The sequence below is a fragment of the Prionailurus bengalensis genome, chromosome E3, assembly GCF_016509475.1.
Source record: "Prionailurus bengalensis isolate Pbe53 chromosome E3, Fcat_Pben_1.1_paternal_pri, whole genome shotgun sequence".
In the NCBI taxonomy this organism is placed as follows: domain Eukaryota; kingdom Metazoa; phylum Chordata; class Mammalia; order Carnivora; family Felidae; genus Prionailurus; species Prionailurus bengalensis.
In genome coordinates, this window is record NC_057357.1 from 24,093,305 (window position 1) to 24,119,325 (window position 26,021).

Genomic DNA, 26,021 nt, shown 5'->3' on the forward strand with positions numbered 1-26,021 from the left:
ACATAGAGATTCGAGGTAGCTTTTGAACGTTTCCTATCAAGGCTTCCCAAATCAGGTTTCACTAGATGACTCCTAACGATGTGTGCTCCTCAACTATCAGGCGTGCCCATTTTAAAATGAAAGTGCAGGGGCGCCTGGGTGGCGCAGTCGGTTAAGTGTCCAACTTCAGCCAGGTCACGATCTCGCGGTCCGTGAGTTTGAGCCCCGCGTCGGGCTCTGGGCTGATGGCTCAGAGCCTGGAGCCTGTTTCCGATTCTGTGTCTCCCTCTCTCTCGGCCCCTCCCCCGTTCATGCTCTGTCTCTCTCTGTCCCAAAAATAAATAAATGTTGAAAAAAAAAAATTAAAAAAAAAATAAATAAATAAAATGAAAGCGCAAAAATACAATACAAATAAAATTACTTTGAGGACGCGGTATTAAATTGTCCTCACCACTGGAACCCGGAAAACGCAAGCTCAGCTTGCGAGGTGATAAGCCAAAATATATTTACTTGAATGACTGGACCAGTGTATCTGTAATGATTCCCAGACAATTAATACTAACACTTTGAGGCAATATTAACCCTCTGAAAAATGAATAGCTCTAAGATTTCAATCTCCCTGTTCATCCCTCTGGCTTCTCTAATAGTTTCCTCCCCCCCCTTATATTGGTTTTTAAACTGAACTCCGTTAATGTAGTTCCGCCAGGTCTGTCTATTAATCTAGAAGCATGCATTTAAGGGTTTGATTGGGAGCGAAAGTTGAGGGCCTGACTGCAAATGATCTATGCAAATGTTAGGTTTTCATATCCTCTTCAAACATATTGATAAATCTCACTGGCATCCATGGGAATTAAAACTGGTGCAAAGGGAAAGAGATACTCTAGTTTCTAAGTTGGATATATATTTGTTTTCTCCAGGACTGTAAATAGAAGGGTTTTAATATCTGAAGGCTGAGGTGGCACTTCCCAAACCAGTCAAAACCAGTCATTATGGAATGTCAGGATAGAAGGAACCTCCAATTGCTTGGTTTAGACCATCTTGGAAATGAGGCAACTTATTTTTTTCTTTTCTTTTTTTGAGGCAACTTTTAAACTTCCAGAGAGAGGAAGTGTGGTGATGATGATGATGATGATGGCCATGACAATGAAAACAATTACTTTCTGGGCCGCCTGGGTGGCTTAGTCGGTTAAGTGTCTGACTCTTGATTTTGACTCAAGTCATGATCTCACAGTTCCGGGGTTCGAGCCCCATGACAGTGCAGAGCCTGCTTGGCATTCTCTCTCTCCCCCTCTCTCTGCCCCTCCCTTGTTCACGTTCACTCTCTCTCAAAATAAATACATAAACATTAAAAAAAAAAGTATAGGGGCGCCTGGGTGGCTCAGTTGGTTAAGCCTCCGACTTCAGCTCAGGTCACGATCTCACAGTACGTGAGTTCGAGCCCCGCATCGGGCTCTGGGCTGATGGCTCAGAGCCTGGAGCCTGCTTCCAATTCTGTGCCTCCCTCTCTCTCTGCCCCTCCCCCGTTCATGCTCTGTCTCTCTCTGTCTCAAAAATAAATAAACGTTAAAAAAAAAATTAAAAAAAAAAAAAGTACTTTTTACTGAACACTATGTGCCAGGCATTGTTCAAAATGTTTCCCATGTATTGACTGGTGTAACCCTCACAGCCATGGCTGTGGAATGGCTGCCTGGAATCCTGGATTCCTGGATTCCTGCCTGGAATCATGGAATCCTGATTCCAAAAAGCTCACACAACTGGGGGACATGCAGTGGTTTTGCCTGCCCAGCACCTGTGTCTCGCCCCCCCCCCCCCCACCCTGTGTTTGAGAACACCATGCTTTTCTTTTGGTGAACCCCCCTGTATTTGTTTCCTCTTGCTGCTGTAACAAATTGCCACAGAGTCAGTGGTTTCACACAACACAAATGTATTCTCTTACGTTTCTGGAGGCCCTAAGTCCTAAAATGGGTCGGCAGGGTGTGTTCCTCCTGGAAACTCAAGAGAATGTTGTTTCCTTGCCTCTTCTAGCTTCCACAGGGTGCCTGTAGCTGCACCCTCCCTCTTCAGAACCAGCAGCCTGGGGCCTTCGAATCTTTCTCTGTGTCCTTGTGTATCTCTGGCCTCCTGCCTCCTTCTCATAAGGACCCTTGTGATTACATCGGGCTCATCAGGAGAATCTTCCCACCTCAAAATCCTCAAATTAATCATCTCTGAAAAATCTCTTTTGCCATATAAGGGAACATCTTCCAAGGTTCCAGGGATTGGGGCATAGATGTCTTTGGGGGCCTTTAGGCAGCCCCCACATTCCCATTCTCCACTGTCAGTTCACAGGGTCATGTTGAGACGGACTCCGCTCCCTGACACATGCCTGGCCACCCAACTTGCTCTACTCCTGACTACAGTGATGGTTTGCAGTGGGCAATTACAGCCAATGCTGCAATTTTTTCAAAAATTAGTGTGAAAAGGGGCGCCTGGGCGGCTCAGTCGGTTAGGTGTCCAACTTTGGCTCAGGTCATGATGTCTCAGTCCATGGGTTTGAGCCCCATGTCGGGCTCTGTGCTGACAACTCAGAGCTGGAACCTGCTTCAGATTCTGTGTCTCCCTCTCTCTCTGCCCCTCCCCCACTCATGCTCTGTCTCTCTCTCTCTCTCTCTCTCTCTCAAAAATAAACATTAAAAAAATGTAAAAAAAATTAATGCAAAAAAGGCACTCTTTTTTTTTTCAACGTTTATTTATTTTTTTGGGGACAGAGAGAGACAGAGCATGAACAGGGGAGGGGCAGAGAGAGAGGGAGACACAGAATCGGAAACAGGCTCCAGGCTCTAAGCCATCAGCCCAGAGCCTGACACGGGGCTCAAACTCACGGACCGCGAGATCGTGACCTGGCTGAAGTCGGACGCTTAACCGACTGGGCCACCCAGGCGCCCCAAAAGGCACTCTTTTTATGGGGTTACTAAGTAGATAATATATAAACCTGGTGTTGAAAATGACCACTGAGGGGCGCCTGGGTGGCGCAGTCGGTTAAGCGTCCGACTTCAGCCAGGTCACGATCTCGCGGTCCGGGAGTTCGAGCCCCGCGTCGGGCTCTGGGCTGATGGCTCAGAGCCTGGAGCCTGTTTCCGATTCTGTGTCTCCCTCTCTCTCTGCCCCTCCCCCATTCATGCTCTGTCTCTCTCTGTCCCAAAAATAAATAAACGTTGAAAAAAAAATTTAAAAAAAAAAAAAAAAAAAAAAAAAAGAAAATGACCACTGAGGGAGGGCTGCCTGAGAATGAAGATACCACGAAGCAGCTAAAGACTCCCCTTTCTAGCAATCCAGTGGGTTAACTTCCCTCCCAGTTGAAGTAATTAAATTCTGGGGAGTTCTTCTTTAAACCATGAAGGATTAAGTGACACAGGAATCACCCTCCCACCATAAACAATGAGAACACTGAACAAAATACAGAAACAATTGTATTCAGACACTGAACAATGGAGAACATAGGACTATAATCCTGAAAGAGGGAAAATGAATAAGAAGAGTCCGAAAATCACCCTTGCTTATGGCCCAGAAGCAGCTTGCAGTCCAGGGAGCAGGGAAGGGACCCCAAAACCCCAGTGGTCCATCTGAGTTGGAAATACAGAGATCCAAGGTCAGGGAGGCCAGGGCACCAGTAATTTGTGGGGGAAAGTACTGGAAAATAAGAAAGTTCAGAGAGAGAGACAGAACACCAGAAGAGAAACTTCACAGAAGAGAGAGAGAGGTCTTCTCCGATCTGGCTCAGTACTGACCTATCTACACAGGCCAGAAGTGAAATCCACATAAATACCAGGAAGAGGCATCAGAAAGCAGCAGGCTGAACAATTCTCAGAGCTTGTATGGAGTTAGAAAGAGAACACACATTCCCACCAGCCAAAGCAGAAAGGTCTTGAAATACATACAGCATTAGATAGAGACCCCAGAAGAATCATGTCTGAGTAATGGGGACAAATTAACTATAGAATTAAGGTCACTCTGGACTCACACTAATTACACTCAAAAGGAAGCCTCAGAAGGACCAAACTGATTTGAAAGTAATTTAAATGTATGTCAGAACAAAGCCAAATACTCTTCAAAGGAGTATAACTAAATCAAGTACTCAAAAAGATAAAATTCACAATGCCCATCAGCCAGTCAAAATTACTAGCCATGACCCATACATGACCCATAACTAGGAGAAAAATTAGCCCATAGAAACAAACTCAGAAATGACTGATGATGGAAATTTAGCAGCAAAGATTTAAAAATTTTTTTTATTAAAAAAAAATTTTTTTTTAACATTTATTTATTTTTGACAGAGACAGAGTGTGAGCAGGGGAGGGGCAGGGAGAGAGGGAGACACCGAATCCAAAGCAGGCTCCAGTCTCTGAGCTGTCAGCACAGAGCACAACATGGGGCTCGAACTCACAGACCGTGAGATCATGCCCCGAGACAAAGTCAGATGCCCAACTGACTGAGCCATACTGGCGCCCCTAAATTTTTTTTAATGTTTATTTATTTTTCAGAGAGAGAACAAGGGAGACGCAGAGAAAGAGGGAGACACAGAATCCGAAACAGGCTTTAGGCTCTGAGCTGTCAGCACAGAGCCCAACATGGGGCTCAAACCCATAAACCGTGAGATCGTACCTGAGCTGAAGTCAGACGCTTAACTGACCCAGCCACCTAGGCACCCCTGGCAGCAAAGATTTTAAAACAGTTATTATAAATACTGTATGTTCAAGATATAAAGGAAAATATACAGAAAATTAAGACCAAAATGGGATATTTAAAAGATCCAGCAACATCTACCTACCTGTCCTGGGGTCCATTCTGTCTGCTGGCTGAGGGAAGCCACAGTGTCAATGGAGCTGAGATCCAGCTGCTCCAGCTCACTCTCATTAAGAGCCAGAGCAATGCGCCCCAGGGAGACAATATGGTACTCTTTCCAGTAAGAAGGCATGTCCCAAAACTTCAAGCCAAAAAAAAAAAAAAAAAAAAAAAATCCAGATTAGGCTGACCATTGCCAATAGTATTTTAAACAGACACAGGGTAAATCTCTTTAATATATAAAATTCTCTTAAAAATCAACAAGAAAAATATGACTACACTTGTTTTTACTTAAATATATATATGCAAAAGACATGAACAGAACAACTTTGTATCACAGGAATGGACTGGTCTGATTTCTTGGCCCTCGTCTTGAATTGGCCACATCTAGGGTCCCTGGCCAGTGGACTAAGGCTTTGTCTAAGATGACAAAGACAGCTCAGGGGAAGTGGGGGAGGGTGCTCTTATCTTCCCTGTTGGAGTTTGAGGGTTTGATGTTTTCTGGGTAAAGAGGCCATTTATCTTGTAAACACAAACATTTTTGCTTTCCCTAGTTTTCTGTTAATGGTGAAAGGACAGAAGCAAAGTTTTACTGATTTTCGAAAAAAAAAAGACATGAATAAGAAATTCACAAAAGAAGAAACATGGAAAAAAGTTCAGTCTTAGTCACAACTTTTTAAATTGTACATTAACAACAATCAGAGGATACCATGTTAGCTGATCATATTGACAAGGAATAAACAGAATGATCATTTATGGTGTTGAAGAGATATGGGATAAAGGACACCCTCATTTGTGGATGTTGAGAATATAATTGGTACGTACTTTTTGAAGAGGAATTTGGTCATATGTATCAATAGCTTTTCAAATATTTACACTCTTTGACCCCAAAATTCCACCTTAGGAATTTATCCTAAGTAAATAATGAGACAAGTATCCAAAGAAATATGTACAAATACGTACTTTGAGGCATTAAAAAAATATAAGCAACCTAAAAGTCTACCAATTTGCTAAATAAATAAGGACAGGAAAAAAAAGGACCAGCCATAAAACAAAATATTATATAGCTATTTAAAATGCTGATATAAATTTATATTTCTGATAAAGAAAAATATGCATTTATACTGTTAGGTATGGACAGCAAGTTATTGAATAATGAGTGAGCACGATACTATTTTTTGAAACATATATGTGTAAGTATACATGAAATACATGCATGAAATATATAAATATATTTTATACACATATACAGAAGTCTGGGGAGCTTCAGGTGAATATACCAAAATGTTAACAGTGCTTATCTCTAGGTAGAAGATTATGACCGATTTTCTTTTTTATTATTTTCCCACCTTTCTACAATAAACTTGGGTCATCTATATAAAAAAAAGAGTTATAAATATAATTTTAAGAAATTTAATGCCTTAACCCCACAAGGGTAACTAGACATTCCACAACTATCCTAATGGCTGAAATGAGCCACTCAAAGGGACCCTTTTATAAAGATGAAAAATGACTTCTAGTCTTCTTTTCACTTTTTTCTGCTATGTTTTCCGACAAAATCACAACAGCCTCTGAGAAAACCTGCTGTAAGCAGCAACTGAGGTCCTCCATGTGGAGAAAGAAAAGGCACAGTTCCTGGAAACTGTCTCAGTCAGAGGCACCAGAACATCCACAGAACTTTTTACTGAACATCCATTAGATGCCAAGACACATGTCTGTTCTCTGCCACAGCCCTAAGAGAGAGGAACTAGAAATTTGTCAGATGCGAAGAGCACACCTACGGCACTGGGTTCATCCAGAGAAACTGCAACACGGTAACACCAAGTGAAAACCCCCTGGGCTGGGCTCTGCCCACAGAAATGCTGGGACCGTCCTTCTGGGGTTTTCTCTCTGTTGAAAGCTCCCACCCTGACGTGGGCTTTACCTGTACTGCCTTCTCCTTCAGGGTCATCAGCTGAGGTTGGTCGAAACCCCTGACAGCCCCCAGAAGTTCCACGTTCCTGATGAACGTGTGCTCCTCCATGCAGAGCAGGTCCTCGGGGGCCCAGCAGGCATTGGCTTCAGCCAGCGTGAAGATGTCACCAGAGGAAGGAGCCACGACTCCATGGCAACCTGAAGAATGGGGAGGAAGAGGGCTTCAGGCACGTTAGTCTGTTTCTTTATTGAAACGAGTAACCTTCTCCAGTTGGATTTATGCACGAGAGGCAGCTTAGCGTCGACGCTGAGAGCAGGGACACATGGAGCAGCCTGAATCCCACTTCTGGCACTTCTTGCTAATTACCTGGTAATGAAATTGCGGAAATGCCAACTTTTTGCACACCACACGCACACCGCAGGAGCTCTGCAACGTTTCATTGGGGCTCCAAATTGCCTGGAGGACAGTAGGAGCCGGTGGTGAACAGTTCTGGCTTCAGATTCAAATCCAAAACTATATAACCCCTGTCTGCCTCAGTTCCCTCGTCGATAAAATAAGGATAAAATTACCTCATGGAACTTCTGTGAAGGCTAAATGTATCATTACATCTGAGGCACTTAGAACAATGCCAGGTATACAGTAAGTGCTCAATACGTGTTAGCTATCTTTATTAGCTATGTACCCGCAGCCCCCCTGCATACAGTTGAGTTTGCAACCCAGAGTTAAAGCTCCCAGAATTACGAGGAAGGAGCATTCAGTTCCTGGTGTGAGAAGGGAGGATGAATGATATGCCGTCCGTGAAAATCATCGTGGAGGCTATGGCCTTCCCACTGCCTCAGGGAGAGGAGAAATGGACCTGTTGCATTTTCTTCGCAACAGGAGAAACCCGTCCATTTCAGTCTCGGAATAAGTTGAACCTCACCTGGTCAAATGAGCTCACATCATCAACACGCAAACAAAATGTTTCTCCCAGATATGCCCAACCTGGGAGAAAACCAAACGCTCCTTGTCTTTTTTTTTTTTTTTTTTTTTTAAGGATACCATCTCTCTCTCTCTCTCTCTCTCTCTCTCTCTCTCTTTTTAAGTTTATTCATTTACTTTGAGAAACACAGTGAGGTGGAGAGGGACGGAGCAAGAGAGAGAGAATCTGAAGCAGGCTCCACACTACCAGCAGCAAGTCCAATGAGGGGCTCAAAGCCATGAACTGTGAGACCATGACCCGAGCTGAAATCCAGAGTGGGACACCCAACCGACTGAGCCACCCAGAGCCACCAGGGCTCCTTATCTTGACAGCAATCCTGGCTTTCCTGTCTTAGCAGCTGTCTATCCCTGAGGCTCGCAGACTCACCAGCACCACCTGGGCCAGGGCATTCCCAAGCTCTGTGGCCATTCCCTTACCAATGGCAACTCACTGGACTCTGGTCAAGAGGGGAAATCAGACCAGATCAAGGGCACCACGTGTGGTCCTCAAGCATCTTTATCACAAAAGACACCTCCTTCCTAGACTCCCCCACTCCACCCCACTTTCCCAGGAAAACAGGATCCAGTGATACAGAATTAGAGAGGAACAGAATGGTTAAATAGTGCAGCAGGGACTTGGTATTATCACTGCTGTGTTCCAGGTCCGGCACATAGTAGGTGTTTGGCAAGTATTTGTTGAATGAATCAACACATACATATAAATTAACTAAAACGAAACCAAGTTGTAAGTCTGCTAATCCATTAATTACTATAAGCGCGGCAGTAACTAATACCCAGAACCACTAAAGAAAATCCCAATGGTGTGCTGGTAACAGAGGCTCCTCCTCAGCAAGTGACATGTCTTACCTTCGCACACCCACATGCACAGAGTAGGAGCATTGCCATCTGACAAGGGCACTGCTAGGTCGTGAGGGCAGGAGGAGCTAATGGAGATCACCACCGGCTCTGGGTACGAATCCAAGAGCTGCCATTACTCACTCAGTGACTTTGGCCAAGTCTCTTAATCATGGGAGCAAGCACAGCACCCACATCATAGTACAGAGGTGAGGTGAGACAGGGCACGGAGAGAGGACCACCCGAGGTAAACCTACATCAGACTGTGACACTTCTTTGCTCGATTCCCCCATGACACCCCAACACAAGGACAAAGACAAAGTCCTTAGGACTTCCTTTATACGGCCCCACGTGGCCTTGCCTCTTGTGTGCTCCAGCCACACTGGCCTCTCATTTTCCATCCCTTCTCGTTCCTGTTACACTTCTATTTGCCCGTAAGAGTCCAACACTACATGTCCACACAGTCCACGCCCACACTCCCGGAGTCTACTGAAATGTCACCTTCTCAGTGAAACCCGCATCCACCGTTCTTTTTTCAAATTATTATTTTTTTAAATTTCTTTTTAACGTTTATTTATTTTTCAGACAGAGAGAGACAGAGCATGAACAGGGGAGGGGCAGAGAGAGAGGGAGACACAGAATCTGAAATCTTTTTTCAAATTATAATCCCCCATCCCACACCCCCTGACCCCCTTCCTTCCCTTGCTTTATCTTCCTTCTTGGCACTCATCATCACACCATCTACTACGTCTTTTACTTACTGTGTGTGTGATTTATACTGTCTGGCACCTGCCCTCCCCCCCACGTCCCTTGAAAGTAAGCTCTGCCAAGACAGGGATTTTTGTCTGTTTTGTTCACAGAGCCGGCGCTCAGTAATTATTTGTTGCAGGAAAGCAAGCGAGCATTGGCTGCCAATGATTATTATTACAATTATGATTGGGTCCGATTAACCTTGCCTCCTCCTGCCTGGCACAAGTCTGTGCTTCGTGGGTGCACAAAAGTCATAAAAGTATCTCACACTTACTGAGCACTTCCTACATGCCAGGCAATGTTGCGAACACATTTACAGGTTCAAATCCATTAACTCTCATAATAACCTAATGAGGTAGAGACTTTCATTGTCCCCATCGTACAGCGTTGAACACTGAGGCACAGAGAGGTTAAAGGGCTTACCCAAAGGCACACAGCCAGTAAGCAGCAGATCCAAGGTTCACACCGGCCAGCCTGGCCCCAGCACTGCAATGCCCAGTCACTCAGCCATTTAGACCCTTTAAGTCAATCTTTTTGAAATGTGTGTTGCACGCGTTCACCATTTAACCCACTGGCCTGGGGAAGGAGGGGAAGACGTGATTCCAAATCACTTTTCCAAAGGTGTAGTTCTTTGGTCTATGGCTTTTTGCCATGCCACTGCCTTGCAAACGTTTCAACCAGCCCCCTGGACGAGGAGGCCTCTTCATGCCAGGGACTCAGCCCAAACATTGCCGCCATAGCTCCAGCTCAGACACCCCGGAAACACTCACCAGGGCTGGGGTCAGAGCTGAGGCTCTTCTCACTGCTGTTTCGGACAGATTCAAAGACAGCCCAGAGGAATTCTTTGGGGAGCAAAGTCCCGGCCATCTTGGAAGCTGTTTGTTGAAGGATATCAGGAAACTGTGTGGGGGGAAGAAGAGGAAGGAGGAGGAATGAATAATAATTAAAGCACATTAAACACAGACTTAAACTGTGATACTACTTACTCCCTCAGGGGTTGTTTTTCTTTTATAGCAGCTTCTTATATAAATTTATCTCCTAGCTCAACTAATTTGTTCTCTACGAAGAATCATATAAAAGAATACTTAACCTCAATAGCATCCAATAAATGTTCAATAACATGAGTATTGTTTTTTACCTATCAGACTGCCAAAAATAAAATAAAGTGATATTACCTTAAAAAAAAAAAAGGTAAAGTGCTATTACTTAATGCTGAATAAATGCAGTAAATACACACATTTATTTTTCTATGGGACTGTTAAATGGTACGTCATTACTGGAGCAACCTGATAATTTCTGTTAAAAATGTAGGTGAGCCTACCCCATTTTGATCTGGTACTGTTTTTAAATTTTTACTAGTTTCTATTTATCATCAAAAAAGAGGAAAAGAGGGTTATGTCTGATTCTGGGTGGAAACCAGCAATGAAGTGGCTTCCAGAGGTACCCCGGAGAAGGTACCATTTCTAATCTACAACCAATGCAATTTGTCAAGACTCAGGATCTCATTGGTAGACGTGTTCATGAGCCCAGAGCATTCGTCAAACTCGCTCACACAGCTGTGCATCACTGTGTCCCACTCGGTCCAAAGAGAATGCACCTCAGGTTTCGAGAGTTCCTCTTTCTGTTCTAACCTTCAGAATTTGAGTCACATTCTAAGCCAGTAGTTCCATCTTGGCTGTACGTGACAATCACCTGGGAAATCTACATATACTCAGGCCCCACTCCAGAGATTCTAAGACAATTGGCCTGGGGTGGAGGCCATGTATGTGTCCTTTCAGAATCTCTCCAGTGATTCTCATGGGCAGCTAAGGTCACATGCAACTCACAAGAGACATGGTTAACTGTTAAACAGCAAAATGCACAGTAGAGTGAATGGTATTTTCCATTTTGCGTTTTTTAAAGGAAGAACACATATAAGCAGGAGGAGGGTTTTTATGGAAGGATGCAGAAGAATCTAGGAAAAGCAATTGTCTTTGGGGAGGCAGGCTGGGGAGTGGGAGACGTCCTGTCATCTTGTAGCTTCTGGTACAGTTGAAATTTCTTAACCAGGAGCATGTACTACTTGTTTTATTAAGCATTTCAGTCATTAAAAAAAAAGTAGAGAGAATAATACAACACAACACCCATGTACCCACAACCTAGCTTAAAAATTAAACATCACAAATATAATTGATGGGTCCTTGCCTCACTCTTTGGTCTCCTTCCTTCCAGAGAAGGAACGAACCATCACCCTAAATTGAGCACTAACCATTCTCATGCACTCCTAAACTTGTCTTACATGTAGAACTGTTTTGCATGTACTTAAAATTAATGTAACTATTTCCACAGTGGGAAAAAAACCCATCATTAAAGCATTTTCACAGTGAAAACAAAATTTAACTAGTATCTGCTAATTTACTTAGTATCCTACTATACATTCTTTTGCAACTTGCCTTTTTTTAACCCTACCTTACACTGTGTTTTTGAGATGTAACCATCTGGAGACAAAACTTTTTCCATTTCAAAAGTTGATCTTTAGAAAATAAGTATATAATATGTAAGTATATCACATATAAGTATATCATATATATATACGTATATGTCTGTGTGGGTGTGTGTATATATATATATAATATATATATGTATGTATATATCTGCTGCTTATGACTATATGTTTGGACACACCAGAAGGTGATTTTACCATGCATGGACACTGGAATGTGTGCTGTGCATATGTGTGAACCTGGGTGATATGCCACGTTCAGGTCCTTCTGAGCACAGGTGACAACGTACATCTTGCAGGTGCATGTACAGGGATGAGAACACGTGGACGTGCCTTGCAGTCCATCTGAGTCTTGTCCAGGAAACATTCACTCCCTCCGCACCCTCCACTTGTGCATGAAGGAGACTTCTTCCTATCCCCGCCCTGAGGTTGGGCTCAGTCATGTGACTTGCTTTGACCAATGGAAAGTGACAGTGTGCCATTTCCCTGTGTAGGCTTTAGAAAAACTGCACTTCGGTGCTCCCTTTTCTGGAGTTTCAGACCTTCGTGGTGAGAAGAACGAGCCCCAGGGAGCCTGGGCCCCAGAAGCAGAACTGTCCTGGTGACCCACAGACCAGTCAGCAAGAAATTAATGCTTATTGCTGTATGCCAGTGAGATTGTGTGGCTTCATTATGTAGCAAAAGATGAGGCATTTATGCTTATCTGGCATGACTCTTAGTCTAGACCATCTAATTTTGGAGACTTGCTCCAAGCAAAGCGTGTGCCCAAAGGCAATGCCCCATGAGGTTCTGGTTCCGGATTAAATGTGTTTGTGCACGTGATTATACACACTGGACAGAAGTGTGCATGTGCCTATGGCACTGGAAGGTGTAAGCCCTTGAACAGGCATGCATGTGGGAAGCTCATGGATAGCAGAGTGGTAGCTAACAACTCCCATCTGTGCACATCTGTCTGAAGGGCCATGTGAAAAGCCCAGAGTTGGATTCGCTGTTGCCTCACTCCCTTTCCCCAAACCTCAGACATCCTGGAGTGGAGCTGGAAACATCTGAGTCCTGTGAAGCAGGGAGGATAGGTTCCAGAAAGCAAAGGGGCAGTAAACCCCACAGAAGTACCTTTGTGGCAATAGAGCTTAATTCATCTCCTGAGAAAAGTACTAGAAAGGGTCCCAAGTCCTTCGTAGTCTCAGCTGTCCAGTTCCCGGGGAGTCTACGAAGAGACGATAAGCAGTGAACTGAAAAAACCATGCTGTTGTCCCTGGCTCGCAGCATCCTTTTCTTTTTTTTTTTAATTTTTAAAGAATGTGTGTTAATGTCTATTATTTTTGAGACAGAGACACAGAGCGTGAGTGGGGGAGGGGCAGAGACAGAGGGAGACACAGACTCTGAAGCAAGCTCCAGGCTCTGAGCTGTCAGCACAGAGCCTGACGTGGGGCTCAAACCCACAAACTGTGAGATCATAACCTGAGCTGAAGTCAGACACTCAACCAACTGAGGCACCCAGGTGCCCCTCCCAGCAATCTTTTCTTGCAGGAACAGATTTCATACGTGGACAAGTCCCACTTCCCCGACCAAGAAAACAGGCACGTGATGCAGGATATCACATGCAGGACACCGAGCCACCCTTGGGGATTTTGTTGGAACTAGACTCTCTTTCTTCTGGTATCCCCAGCAGTAAAGAGGACATTGGAAGCGGTTCCTGTTACCAAGTGCAGAAAATAAAGGCCACACCAAGGAACACAGAGCTGAGGGATGGGAGGAGCATATTCCCGACAACATCGCTTGAGCCTCTGGATCCAGTCATGTGTGAAGTATACCCCTGCAGTTTTTAGTTACATTCTATTTCTGAACTCAGTAAATTCCCTTTTGTTAGCCTGAATTGAATTGTTGAATTTCTGTCATTTATATCACAACCTTTCCTTCCTCCCCTTCTTCTTCCACTACTGTCCCCGTCCTACAGGTGTAGAAATTAAAGTGCATGGGGTGCCTGGGTGGCTCAGTCGGTTAAGCATCCGACTCTTGACTTCAGCTCAAGTCATGATCTCACGGTTCGTGAGTTTGAGCCCCTGCATCAGGCTCTGAGCTGACAGTACAGAGCCTGCTTGGGATTCTGTCTCCTTTTCTCTCTGCCCCTCCCCTACTTGCTCTTTATCTCTCTCTCAAAATAAATAAAAATAAACTTTTTAAAAAAATGTTAAAAGAAAGGAAATTAAAGTGCAAAAAGATTAAGTAGGTTTTCCCAGGTCACACACACAATAAATGATACAAACAAAATTTTAACCCAAGGAGTCGGCCTTCCGAGTCCATGATCTTAAACTGTATATAAAAGGGCAGTGCCTGGGACATGGTAATTGCTCCACAAACATTTGCTGTTTAACCGCTGACTGATGGTTAGGCCCTACTCAAATATCTGCCCTAACTTCAGAAGACTCTACATGAGAGACAACAGTTCTGTGTTCCCCCAGAGAGCTCCCCCACTGAGCTGACAGTAGTTCAATTAGTTGCATTATTATTACTGCTATTGTTATTTCACAAGAACAATAACGCCACCTCCCTGCAATTGTAAAGTGCCATCGTTCCAAAAACTTTACATAAGCCAAGATGTATTGGTGACAACCACATGAGTGGCCACTGTTACTGTCATTTTACAGGGCATCTGAGGCCAAAAAAAGGTCACATTTCTAGAATAAATGTAAGCCAGACCCTTCTAGAATAAACATAAGCATCTAACCTTGCCCTAAACTAGAGACTCTCTCTGGGTTTTTCGGGGTATTTTTAAATTTTTTTAATGGTACTTATTTGAGAGAGAGAGAGAGAGAGACAGAGACAGAGACAGAGACAGAGACAGAGTGTGAGCTGGGGAGGGGCAGAGAGAGAGGGAGACACAGAACCCGAAGCAGGCTCCAGGCTCTGAGCTGTCAGCACAGAGCCCGACGTGGGGCTCGAACCCACGAGCCGTGAGATCATGGCCTGAGCCGAAGTCAGAGGCTTAACCGACTGAGCCACCCAGGGACCCCAAGACTCTCTCTGTTTTAAGGGCAGGAGCACCGGAGCTCGGTGCCCCAGAGCCTGCACCCCACCCCAAAGCGAGCCCCAGCCCCTCCTCACCCCTGCTGTTCCAGGAGCCTGAGCCTCACTGCAGCCTTCTGCTCCGGGCTGAGGTGCGGGCAGTCTCGGAGTCTATGCAGGGCTGTGGCCCAGGCCCGGGGGGAGACCCCGTGGTGAATGGTGGCTGCCGGCAAGTGGCAGAGCAGGTCCCCCACGATGTCTACCATGAACTCGTCGGCAATGGAGTTGTTCTGAAACCGACAAGTGGAGCTGATGGGAAGATCCAGCAGGGTTCAAGACCGTGACCCCTCAACAACCCATCCCGATCCCAAACCTCGTCAAGGTTCCAGGATCTGAATCACCCGCCCCACCATGGACTAGTAATGACAGCACAGGGTCTGATTTTACCCCAGGGATGCAGGCCTCGGGAGCTAGAAGGCCCCACCAAGGGGCCGGTGAGGGCAGAAGACTCGGCACATAGTGGACACTCCATAAATGAGGGCTGACGTCGTCACTGGTGCCACTGCTGGGAGGTTACCCCAGAGTTCAACAACCATTCTAATACTACAACAATAAATAAAAACAGCACCTCAAACTGTGGATGGGACTAGAAGGCCTCTAAGGCTCTTTCCCCAAATGACCAAAGTAGGTAACATTTGAGTGCTTAATACATGCCAGGTCTTAATCTCCATCTTCAAAGTAACTGTAAGGGATAAATACTAATATCACCCACTTTTTAAAAAATTTTTTTTAACATTTATTCATTTTTGAGAGACAAAGTGCAAGCAGGGGAGGAGCAGAGAGAGGGAGACACAGAATCCAAAGCAGACTCCAGGCTCTGAGCTGTCAGCACAGAACCCGACATGGGGCTCGAACTCACAAATGGCAAGATCATGACCTGAGCCAAAGTCAGATGCTTAACCGAATGAGATACCCAGGTGCCCCTGCATTATTCACTTTTTTAAAGACAAACTGCCAGGGGCACCTGGGTGGCTCAGTCGGTTAAGCGGCCGACTTCGGCTCAGGTCATGATCTCGCGGTCCGTGAGTTCGAGCCCCGCGTCGGGCTCTGTGCTGACAGCTCAGAGCCTGGAGCCTGTTTCAGATTCTGTGTCTCCCTCTCTCTGACCCTTCCCCGTTCATGCTCTGTCTCTGTCTCAAAAATAAATAAACATTAAAGACAAACTGCCAGCCAGTGGCAAGGCTGGGATTTACACTCAGACAGTCTGCCCTTTGGGCCTTGGCACTGAATATATTGCCTATTTCATGCCCTTAATAACTTTGTGCAGGAAGTGCTCTTGCACCCATCTTAGGGATGAGAAGACTGAGGCTCAGAGAGAGGAAGTGGCTTGCTGGAAGCCACACAAACAATAACTGCCAGAGGCCAGTCTAGATCCCAGACTCGGTGTACTGTGATCTTTCTAGTCCCCACACCAGCCTCCCATCATTCAAGTCCCAGGATGACAGTCCTCAAAACCAATGGCCAAGACTGTCCCACCCAGGGCTCCAGGACCAGCTTTGAGACCCACAAGTCAGACTTCTGGCCATCACCACAAGCTCAAGATCCCAGCCAGATTCCCTGAGGGCTCCCCAGGATGGCCAAGATACCCAGAGGGGAAGGGACCCCAGGGAAAGTGCCAACCAGGAAGAGTTTCCTTACCAAGCACTGCTGTACCTTCCTAAGGACTGAATTCTTCTTGTGGGTATCTAAAACCAAGGAGTCCAACCGACTCTTCCCCAGGCTGATCAGAAAGGGCACACACTGGGAAGCTGGGACAGAAGCCAGGTAGTGAGCCCTGGAAAGAGACAGAAGAATGAGAGAGGAGGAACAGTGGCTGTTCTGCATTTGCCCCTGAAATCAGCCTTCACATGCCCAAGAGCTTATCCCAGGACCATTCTTTAAACGTTTGTTCTCCCCAGTGATGTGGCTCCTCTTGGCAGGTAGCAAGCCTCCCACCCATCACGCTCCTCTTCCCACCATGCCCCTCTCCTATGAGCGGGAAGCAAACTCCCATCATGCTTCTCTTCTATGCCCCAGTAGCAATGATCAGGGAATGGGGTCTCCATAAACATATGTTGACTGATGGACTGGCTGAGGGGAGATGAAGGGAAAGAAAGAGAAAAAGTAGAAGAGACAAAGAAGAGAGAATAAAATAGAAAGTAAGAAAGACAAGGAGAGAGCAGAGAAAGTAAGAGAAATGACACCCAATTCTGGTATCTCCAGGGTAGAATCCCCCAAACTCTTGACCATGTATTCTTAACAGAGGCAATATGGCCCCCAAGGGGGAAAAACCGGTTCAGGTAGAGAGAGGGAGTGAAAAAAAAAATCTTAGTTATTACAATGATTTGTGACCCACTAAAGCTCAACTCTATTCAACAAAATCTTATTCCTGATAAATTCTCCCATTCCAGAGAAATTAAATTGTTCCCTTTAGGGAGGCAATAATAAAACAAAAGTTGAGAAAGACTGCTCTAGACCCATACGGCCTACTCATCATGATCACTAGACTGTTCCAAAACCAAATTCTACAGGTTCTTCTTCCTCTATGCCATCCCAGATGTCTTTTTCCCTTTAACCCCAAATCTGTCATTGCTACCAACTTAGTATTACTCAAATCTGTTCTCCCCTCTCCATTCACAGTACTGGGGTTTTATTTATCTCTTCATTCATTCAGCAAATCTCTGCTGCCTGCCAGGCACTGTACTGGGCATGAACACGACATGAGGGGCAGGTGCTCGCTCTCAGGATACTTCATCCTAGTAGAGTAAAGACAACAGAAACCAGTGAATAAAACAGGCCATTTCAGCCAGTGATAAATGAAAATGGTTCTGCAGTGGAGAATGATGGTAAGGACAGCTGGGGGGCCCGTTCTAAGACAGAGGTATTTAAGCTGGGATGTGGATGAGTGGAAAGAAACAGCCATGCCAAGGGCCAGGCTGTAGAAACAAGCTTTCAATGTCTCCCTCCTTCCAGCCAGGCCCCCTGTCCATCCACTGCATGGACAGAGGTAACCATCTCTCTGAAACATAAACCTGAGGATCGTGCCAGGAATACAGGAGGAATACCTCAGGGTGTCACAGAGGCCCTCCCTGATTGGACTGTCCCTTACCTCTCTGGCCTTCTCTCTCCCAGCTACTCTGCAGACACACACCATGCATTCCCCAGAGTGCTTCACCGAACCAAACATCCCTTGTGCCCCTGCCTGGAGTGTCCATCTCGAACTCCAAAACGCCAGCTCCTTCTCTGAGCTTTACTTTAGTCTCCTCCGACTCTCCAGTCAGAAGGAGACAAGTCCCCCCCCCCGTGCCCTGTGCCTTTCACTCCTTCCCATGGTAGCAGCACCTGGCTCTCTTAGAGAACCACCTGCTTCACTCGAAAACCTTGCGGTTTGGAGTGGACCCTGCTTCACTCTTGGCTCCGGGGATGTAATACCAAACTAAGCCAGTCAAAGTTACCCATCTCCCCTAATCTCAGTCAGACTCAAAACTTATTGAGAAGGATGAGGGGAAAAAGTCTTTTAACCAGGAAGATATAACCTTGAATCGGCCAGACACAACCACAGAGAAAGAAGTTGTCTAATAGAGAAGCCTACAGAGGAAAGCTGGGTTAAAAGACAGATAGATGACCACTGAGACCCTGGATCCAGCCATGCCTGAAGTCTATCCCTGGACTTTCCAGTTACCTGGAACCAAAACTGCCTTTTACTGTCTAAGCCAGTTTGAGCTAAGGCTTTATCACTTTCAACCAAAGAGCAACTTGACATTATAATTGACTTCATGCTTGTCTATTCCCCCTCCCCAAGATTGTAAGCTCTTGTACGGGGGAAAATAAATTATCTTTGAGGACACAGTAAGCACTCAGTAAATATTTTTTGAAGAAATGAGGGCAATTAACAGCAAGAGAAGGAAGAGGGAAATAAAGAGAAGAGGAAAGAGTGTCCAGACTATGAAAAGCAGGGCTGCGCCCTCCCACGTCTGAATGCCCACACATACCAGGAGAAATCCCCATGACTTACATCAGCCCTGATCACTTTGGAGCCTGGCACAGCTGAGAGGCCAGCCCAGATGGGACCTGTGTCAAGGACATTCACTCAGGCTTGGGTTGCTTTGGCTTTGGTTTTTAAATAACCGAAAAAAAGCAAGAGCGTCTGTCTGAAACGTTTACGTGGGACTCAGAATTCAAATCCTGATTTGCAAGGGCTTAACCGTGGAAGACACTCTCCACTCTGTCTCTGGTTCCTCACAAAAACCCAGGGGTAGATGACTTGGATGGCTCCCACCAATCTCACTCTTGGGCCAGAGAGGGGAGCCAATGTTCACTTACGGGAGGGCAGCCAAGAGGAAGGGCGGCAGAGAGGATCTGGAGACCTCCCAGTATTTCCACGCCAAACAATTAACCTGAAAGATTAAAGCAGTTCTAGGAATTTAGTCCTGTAGTAATAAGAGCAAACACAGACTGTGCTTTCTGTGGGCCAGGCACTGTGCTAAGTGCTCTGTATACGCTTACTTTCTATTTAATAAAACACCCTACGACGTAGGTACTGCTACTGTGCCCAGTTTATGGATGAGAAAACTGAGGCAATCACAAAGAGAATACAAAAATTTAAGTCTGAGAATGCTCCCCTGTTTTGCTTATAACTGCAAGGAAGTAAGATATTAGATTAATTAAAGAAGGAGGCCATTAGGGGCACCTGGGTGGCTCAGTCGGTTGAGCAGCCGACTTCGGTCAGGTCAAGATCTCGAGGCTTGCAAGTTCGAGTCCTGCATCGGGCTCTGTGCTGACAGCTCAGAGCCTGGAGCCTATTTCGGTTTCTGTGTCTCCCTCTCTCTCTCCCCCTAACCCACTCTCATTCTGTCTCTGTCTCTCTCAAAAATAAATAAACGTTAAAATTTTTTTTTTTAAAAGAAGGAGGCCATTAGACTAATGTGGCCCTAATGACACGGTGCCCTCAGTGAGCACACCAAAATCTAAGTCTGTAAATGCCTCGAGGTTATGAAATCAAAGCACTGACGACAACCATCACAAAGAGCCAACTGGGCTTTAAGCGACAGCCAGTCAAATAATTTCCTTTCTCTGAGTCTGCACTTTCTCTCTGTAAGTCTTTCCAGAGCGCTCCAAACCACTTCCTGTTTGGTGCTGCCTGATTCTAATCGATTTTTTGCTCAAATTAACTCTTAAAATTTTTAATACTCCTCAGTTTACCTTTTAACAGAGATACAACTTGACTGTCTCTGGGTTTGGGATTGGTGACATAAACTGTGGTATATCCACATAACCGAATGCTGTGCAACTGTTTTGTTTCAATAAGGTAGACTTGTATCTGTGAACACTGGAATGATGGCCAGGTCCTATTTTATATACATACACCCTTGTTACAGAGCGAAAGAGAACAGTGTATATAGTATGAACTCATTTGTGTTTTTTTTTTAATTACACGTACATATGTTTTATACACACCAAAAAAAAAAAAACCTCTCAAAGTTGATAACAAACTTTTCCTTGTGGTTACCTTAAGAGCAGGACTCTCAATCTTAGATCCTTTGCCATTTTGGGTTGGAGAGTCCTTGTGTGTGGGGCTACATTGTAGTTAGGAAGCAGCATCCCTGGCCTCTACTCAATGGATGCCGGTGGCATCTCCCCAGGAGTAACAACCCAAAGTGTCTCCAGATCTGGCCAAACAGTGCTCTGAGAATCACTGCTCCAGGGGAAATGGGGGGAACATTTGCTCTCTCTATATTGTCTTATTTTTTTATAATTATGTATTTTCAGCAAAAATGTAAACAATAAAGGCAAATTTTCTAATTAACTGGTATTTGAACGTCCTGAGAATGGGAGGATTCTAGGTCAGGAGCTTTGTCGGGACAATTCTTCCTCTTTGAACGTGTAGGTCTTCCTCAAAGTGGGTCTGACCTCCATCCATTGGATCAGTGTGATGAGTATAAAGGACACAACCATGCCGGGGTCCAGGTTCCAGAAATAATTTGCTTTCCTCCCTGCCTGGGTCAATAGTTCTCACCAGGGAACTGCTGGAAATGTCAATTAGGAGGCTTCACCCCAGGCTTACTGTAAGGGAAGGGAAACTGCCAGTGAGGCTCTGTAATCTGCGTTGGCTTTTCTTTTTTTATTGTGTGTTTTTAACAGCTTCACTGAGGAATACTGATATGCAAAGACCTGCACGTATTTAACGGGTACACTGTGATGAGTTTGGACACATGCAAACACCGTGATGCCATTATGACAAGCAAGGTAACAGACACATCCAACACCTCCCAGTTTCCTTGTGTCTCTTTGTTTCTGTTTTTGTGGTAAGAGCACTTAACGTGAGAGCTACCCTCTTAACAAATTCTGAAGTGCACAGTATCATATTGTTAATTACAGGCACAGCGCTGCACAGCAGATTTCTAGAACTTATTCATCTAGCAACACTGAAACTTTATGCCCATCAAACAACTCCAGCCTTCCAGGTAATGCTGATGCTCACATTTGGGAACCACTGACACAATGGACAATCCAATGGAATGGCAGAGCTTTGTGAAATTTTTGCATAGTCCTCCAATGACCTCAAAGGATTATACACCAAGCTTTACTCTTACTTCCTGGCTCTCGGGAAGAGAATTCGTTGGTTGGAAACTTTTCATTCAGATCTGCAACACTCGGGCCTGAGTTGGGAAGATGCCTTGTACATCTGCCCGCTCACCCTCTCTGGACCCCGTATCACCAACAGTTTACACTTCCAAGTCCAAATGCTGTTCCCAAGGCCTATCTTTACTTGCTTAGATCCACTAAAAAGTCAGTGTCTGTCTCTGGTCTCCCCAAAGAGTTAACGAGCCTCCCTAGCCATTTGGAAAATGAAGTATTAAATGAAGAAGGAAAGTACTCTCCTCGGAGTATTGTTCCTATTCCAGGTTACCCCTGGAAAGGCTGGGAAGGAGGGAACGACCTTCGGTCTCAGGAGGACATAATTAGGAATATGAGAAATGGTATACCCTACCACTGGATTTTAAGGTTCAGATCTGAGTATGGAATAACCCATCTGTTGAAGCTCTGGCTGTAGAGATGGGTTATCTGGAACTTTTAAAAGAGAAACTGGAGAAAAACCTGGCTCAGTATTTGGCCCCACGTCATCACCTGCATGGGAATATATATCTTGGCACAAATATCTTAAGCCACCACAGTCCATCAAGGCCCACGACTAGGGTAAGAAGAGAGAACGAGAGGCATGAATGTGCTACGACGGTACCTGATACGGTGAGAGCAGGGAGAGGTTGTTCTCAAAATAGTGGAAATGGGCCAGAAAGGAGTCCGCATTCATGGCATCAATGTGCGAGCACGTCACGCCTTTGACCAGCTGCCCTGTGCTGGAAAACAAAACAAGGGACCCGGGAGAAGAGGGGGTGGGGCTGGGGTGCCTGAGTGGCTCAGTCAGTTAAGCATGTGACTCTTGATTTTGGCTCAGGTCATGATCCCAGGGTCGTGGGATCAAGCCCGAGTCAGTCTCTGCGTTGAGCATGGAGCCTGCTTGGGATTCTCTCTCTCTCTCTCTCTCTCTCTCTCTCTCTCTCTCTCTCTCCCTCTGCCCCTCCCCTGCTCGTGTGCATGCTTGCACATGTGCACTCTCTCCCTCTCTCAAGGAAAAAAAAAGGAAGGGGTTGGGGAGAGAGAGGAAAGGACTAGAGAAGGCAGGTCTGATGGGACACAGGCTGCAGACAGCCAACTTTCCCTCCTGAGAAATCAGGCTCCAGAGGGCCTGTCAGCCCCCAGACCAAGTACACCCGCCTACCTCAGCAGCTCCTCAGGCCTTCTGGTTGTCTTTGACAGAAGCTCAAACAGGAACAAGGCCTGAGGGAAGAGAATGGTTGCCAGCATGGATGGAGCAGTCACTTACTCACTGCTGAGCACTGTGTGCCTAGTACCATGAGGCCCTTGGAGGAAGACACACAATGATCCCATTTTCCAGATGGGGAAGGCTTAGGCTTAACAGGCTATGTCATTACCCAGGCCCACACAATTGCCAGGTGGTAGAGCTGGGATGTGAACTGGGGTCAGAGTAATTGCAGAACCCACGCTCCCACACCCCGGGGATTCCCTATGCTCTAGGACCCGAATGAAGGGCAAAGCCATCAGACGGCAGGCTGGAACTTTACTTTCTATGCTTTACGAAGCCGCTGACCAGGTGAGCACCCTCGGTAGCCCCTATTTCCATGCCCACCTGCTAGCTCCCAGGAAGTAAAAGTGGAAGAGACAGATGAATAGACCAGGACAGTCTAGAAAGTACCATGAATAAAGTAACTCCTGCTTGCAGCACTCACTCCCCTCCAACCCTCCCAGATGGGCACTCTAGAAGAACAATATCTAGCAGGCAGGGGAGCCGTTTGTTTTAAGGAACGTAATTTTACAGAACACCTAACTTGCAGATGCGATCAAGTATGACATTCATCTATTTTATAGACTCTGGAACTTTGAATGTAATTCCCCAAACGGAATAAATTGTGAGCCAGCATTAGGCAGAGGCATCTGTGACAGGGCAGCCAGGCCCAGGAGAAAGGAACAGCTAGGGAGGTAAGTTCCTGAAGCTCTGTGTGTAGCCCCAGTTATCTCCTCAGGCCGAATCAAGTTCTGGGACCCTCCCACAGTCTTCCCCATCACAGGAAACGGCCACTCCATCAACGCGGTTGCTGAGAAAAAATGGCTGGAAGACATCTGTGGCAGGATGTGTTTTCCAAAGTGGCCACAAATTATGCTCTTCTAGAACCTTCCAGAACCACTATCCCACCAAGAGGTGGAATCTTTGTCCTCTCTGCATGAAGCTGGGGGCAGGGCTGGGTGACTGCCTCCACAGATAGAGCAAAGCAAAAGTGATGCTATGTGACTTCCCCAAGGCGAGGTCACCAAGGTGACACAGCTTCTCATGGATCTCTCCCCTGGGAGTCCCAAACCACCCACAGAAGGCCAGCCACCCTGCATGGGAATGCATGCAGTTCCTAGGGCTGCAGTTACAAATTACCATGAACTTGGTGGCTGAAAACAATAGAAATCATTCGTTCAGAGTTCTGGAAGCCAGAAGTCAGAAATCAAGGAGTCAGCAGAGCTGAGCTCCTGCCAAAGGCTGTAGGGGAGAATCCTTCCTCCCTTCTTCTGACTTCTGGTGGCTCCAAGCGGCTCCGGCTTATGGCTACATCACTCGGGTTTCTGCCTTCGTCTTCACATGGCCTTCTGTATGCACATCCAATCCCTTTTGTCTGCATCTCTCTACCATCCGGGTTGTCGCCGCTCATAAGGGCTCTTGTCACTAGATTTAGGGCCTGCTCAGATAACTGAGACTGGTCTCATCTTGAGATCCTTAGTTAAATCTGCAAAAACTCTTCTTCCCAAATAAGGCCACATTCCCACGCACGTGTTTTGGGTGGACGTATATTTGGTGGGGGCACCGTTCAGCCCATGACATGGAGAGAACACACACGGGTGGAGAGAGACGCCCCCAGCCCTTTGAGAATGCGTCCAGAATGCGACCACTGGTTACCACCCGTGTTGCCACCACCTAGTCCAAGCCACGTGTCTTATCTGGAATACACAATAGCCTCCTGACTGGTCCCCTTGCTTCCACTCTTGCTCTCAATTCAGTCCCCGTGCAGCAGCTGTGGGATTCGATGCAAACGAAAGTCAGAGCACAACCCTTCTCAAACCCTCCCAACAGCTCCTCATGTCACCCACAGTAGAAGGCAGTCCTCACGGTGTCCCTAGGGGTCCTGAAGATCAGCCCCTCCCATAACCTCTCTGAGCACAGGGAGGTTGTCTCCAGCTACCCCCGTCAAAAGAGCCCACTATCTACCCTTTCCCATTTTGATTTAGGTTCTCCTTAGCACGCATCATCATCTAGCACAGCTTGGGTTTTACCCACTAATCTTGTATCTCGTCTGTCTCCCTCCTTCACAGGATGGAAATTCTGGGACGGCAGGCCGTTTTGTCTACTTTGTTCACAGCTACATCCCCAGCAACGTGAACAGCTCCTGGCATCAACTTTCGATGAGTGGATAAAATGCAGAGTTGATTGAACGAAAGTCCAGAGAGCTCAAAGAGGCTTCAGCCTCCAAAGCACAGTCCTCCCCAAGCAGCCTCAGCACCGGCAGCCCTTAATAATACGTGTTACAGGGGCGCCTGGGTGGCTCAGTCGGTTAAGCGGCCGACTTCGGCTCAGGTCATGATCTCGCGGTCTGTGAGTTCGAGCCCCGCGTCAGGCTCTGTGCTGACAGCTCAGAGCCTGGAGCCTGTTTCAGATTCTGTGTCTCCCTCTCTCTGACCCTCCCCCGTTCATGCTCTGTCTCTCTCTGTCTCAAAAATAAATAAATGTTAAAAAAATTAAAAAATAATAATAATACGTGTTATAACCGCTAATAGTTAGAGCGCACTGCCACGTGCCCGGTAGTATAAAGATACATCTTGCATCACTGATTCTCATGAAATCATCCCCATTTCGCACATGAGAAAACTGAGGCCGAGTGAGAAGAAGCACCCCAAAATTAACTGATAGCCACACCCAAATACACACTCAGGTCTTGTCCAATTTCTTTACACTGTTTTGCCTCCTGAGTTCAATTACACGGAAATAAATTTCTTTTACCAAATTAACTTTAAACAGAACTTTCCCACAAGGCAGACTCAAAAATTCAGGAGTGATCTGGGCATCTTATTACTAATAAAAAATATATACAGTAAAGTCTTAGTTTGCGAGCATAATTTGTTCCAGAAACATGGTTGTAATCCAAAGTACTTGTATATCAAAGCGAATTTCAAGAACCACTGGCTCAGTTGTGATCATGTGACGTTCAGCGTCACGTGCTACTTGTATTATAAGACATTGCTCTTTTACCAAGTTAAAATTTATTAGAAATGTTTGCTCATCTTGCAGGACCCTCACAGAACAAGTTACTCACAACCCAAGGTTCTACCGTATTTAGTTTTGTTTTGGTTTTTAATTTTTTTTAATGTTTTATTTTTATTTTTGAGAAATGCTCCCGCTGCGAGCAGAGGAGGGGCAGAGAGAGGGAGATAAAGAATCTGAAGCAGACTGAGCTGTCAGCACAGAGACCAACAATGCAGGGCTCAAACCCATGAACCACGAAATCACGACCTGAGCCAAAGCTGGATGCTTAACCAACTGAGCCACTCAGGAACCGCTACTGCATTTAGCTTAAAACCCTAGGAATTTCCTAAGTG

General features: G+C 45.8%; 1 protein-coding gene across 1 annotated transcript in view; it reads right to left on the minus strand.

Annotated features, from left to right (window-relative positions):
- The window catches only part of OTOA (otoancorin), a 66,083-nt gene that overhangs the window by 11,832 nt on the left and 28,230 nt on the right, over nt 1-26,021 (minus strand). Inside the window, exons 15-23 of the mRNA XM_043560301.1 lie at nt 22,588-22,646; nt 22,048-22,165; nt 19,131-19,204; nt 16,467-16,602; nt 14,868-15,058; nt 12,876-12,969; nt 10,051-10,180; nt 6,725-6,912; nt 4,787-4,942 (exon numbers count right to left, since the gene is read on the minus strand). Of these exons, the coding sequence (XP_043416236.1) occupies nt 4,787-4,942; nt 6,725-6,912; nt 10,051-10,180; nt 12,876-12,969; nt 14,868-15,058; nt 16,467-16,602; nt 19,131-19,204; nt 22,048-22,165; nt 22,588-22,646 (1,146 nt within the window). The remainder of the gene's footprint in view (nt 1-4,786; nt 4,943-6,724; nt 6,913-10,050; nt 10,181-12,875; nt 12,970-14,867; nt 15,059-16,466; nt 16,603-19,130; nt 19,205-22,047; nt 22,166-22,587; nt 22,647-26,021) is intronic.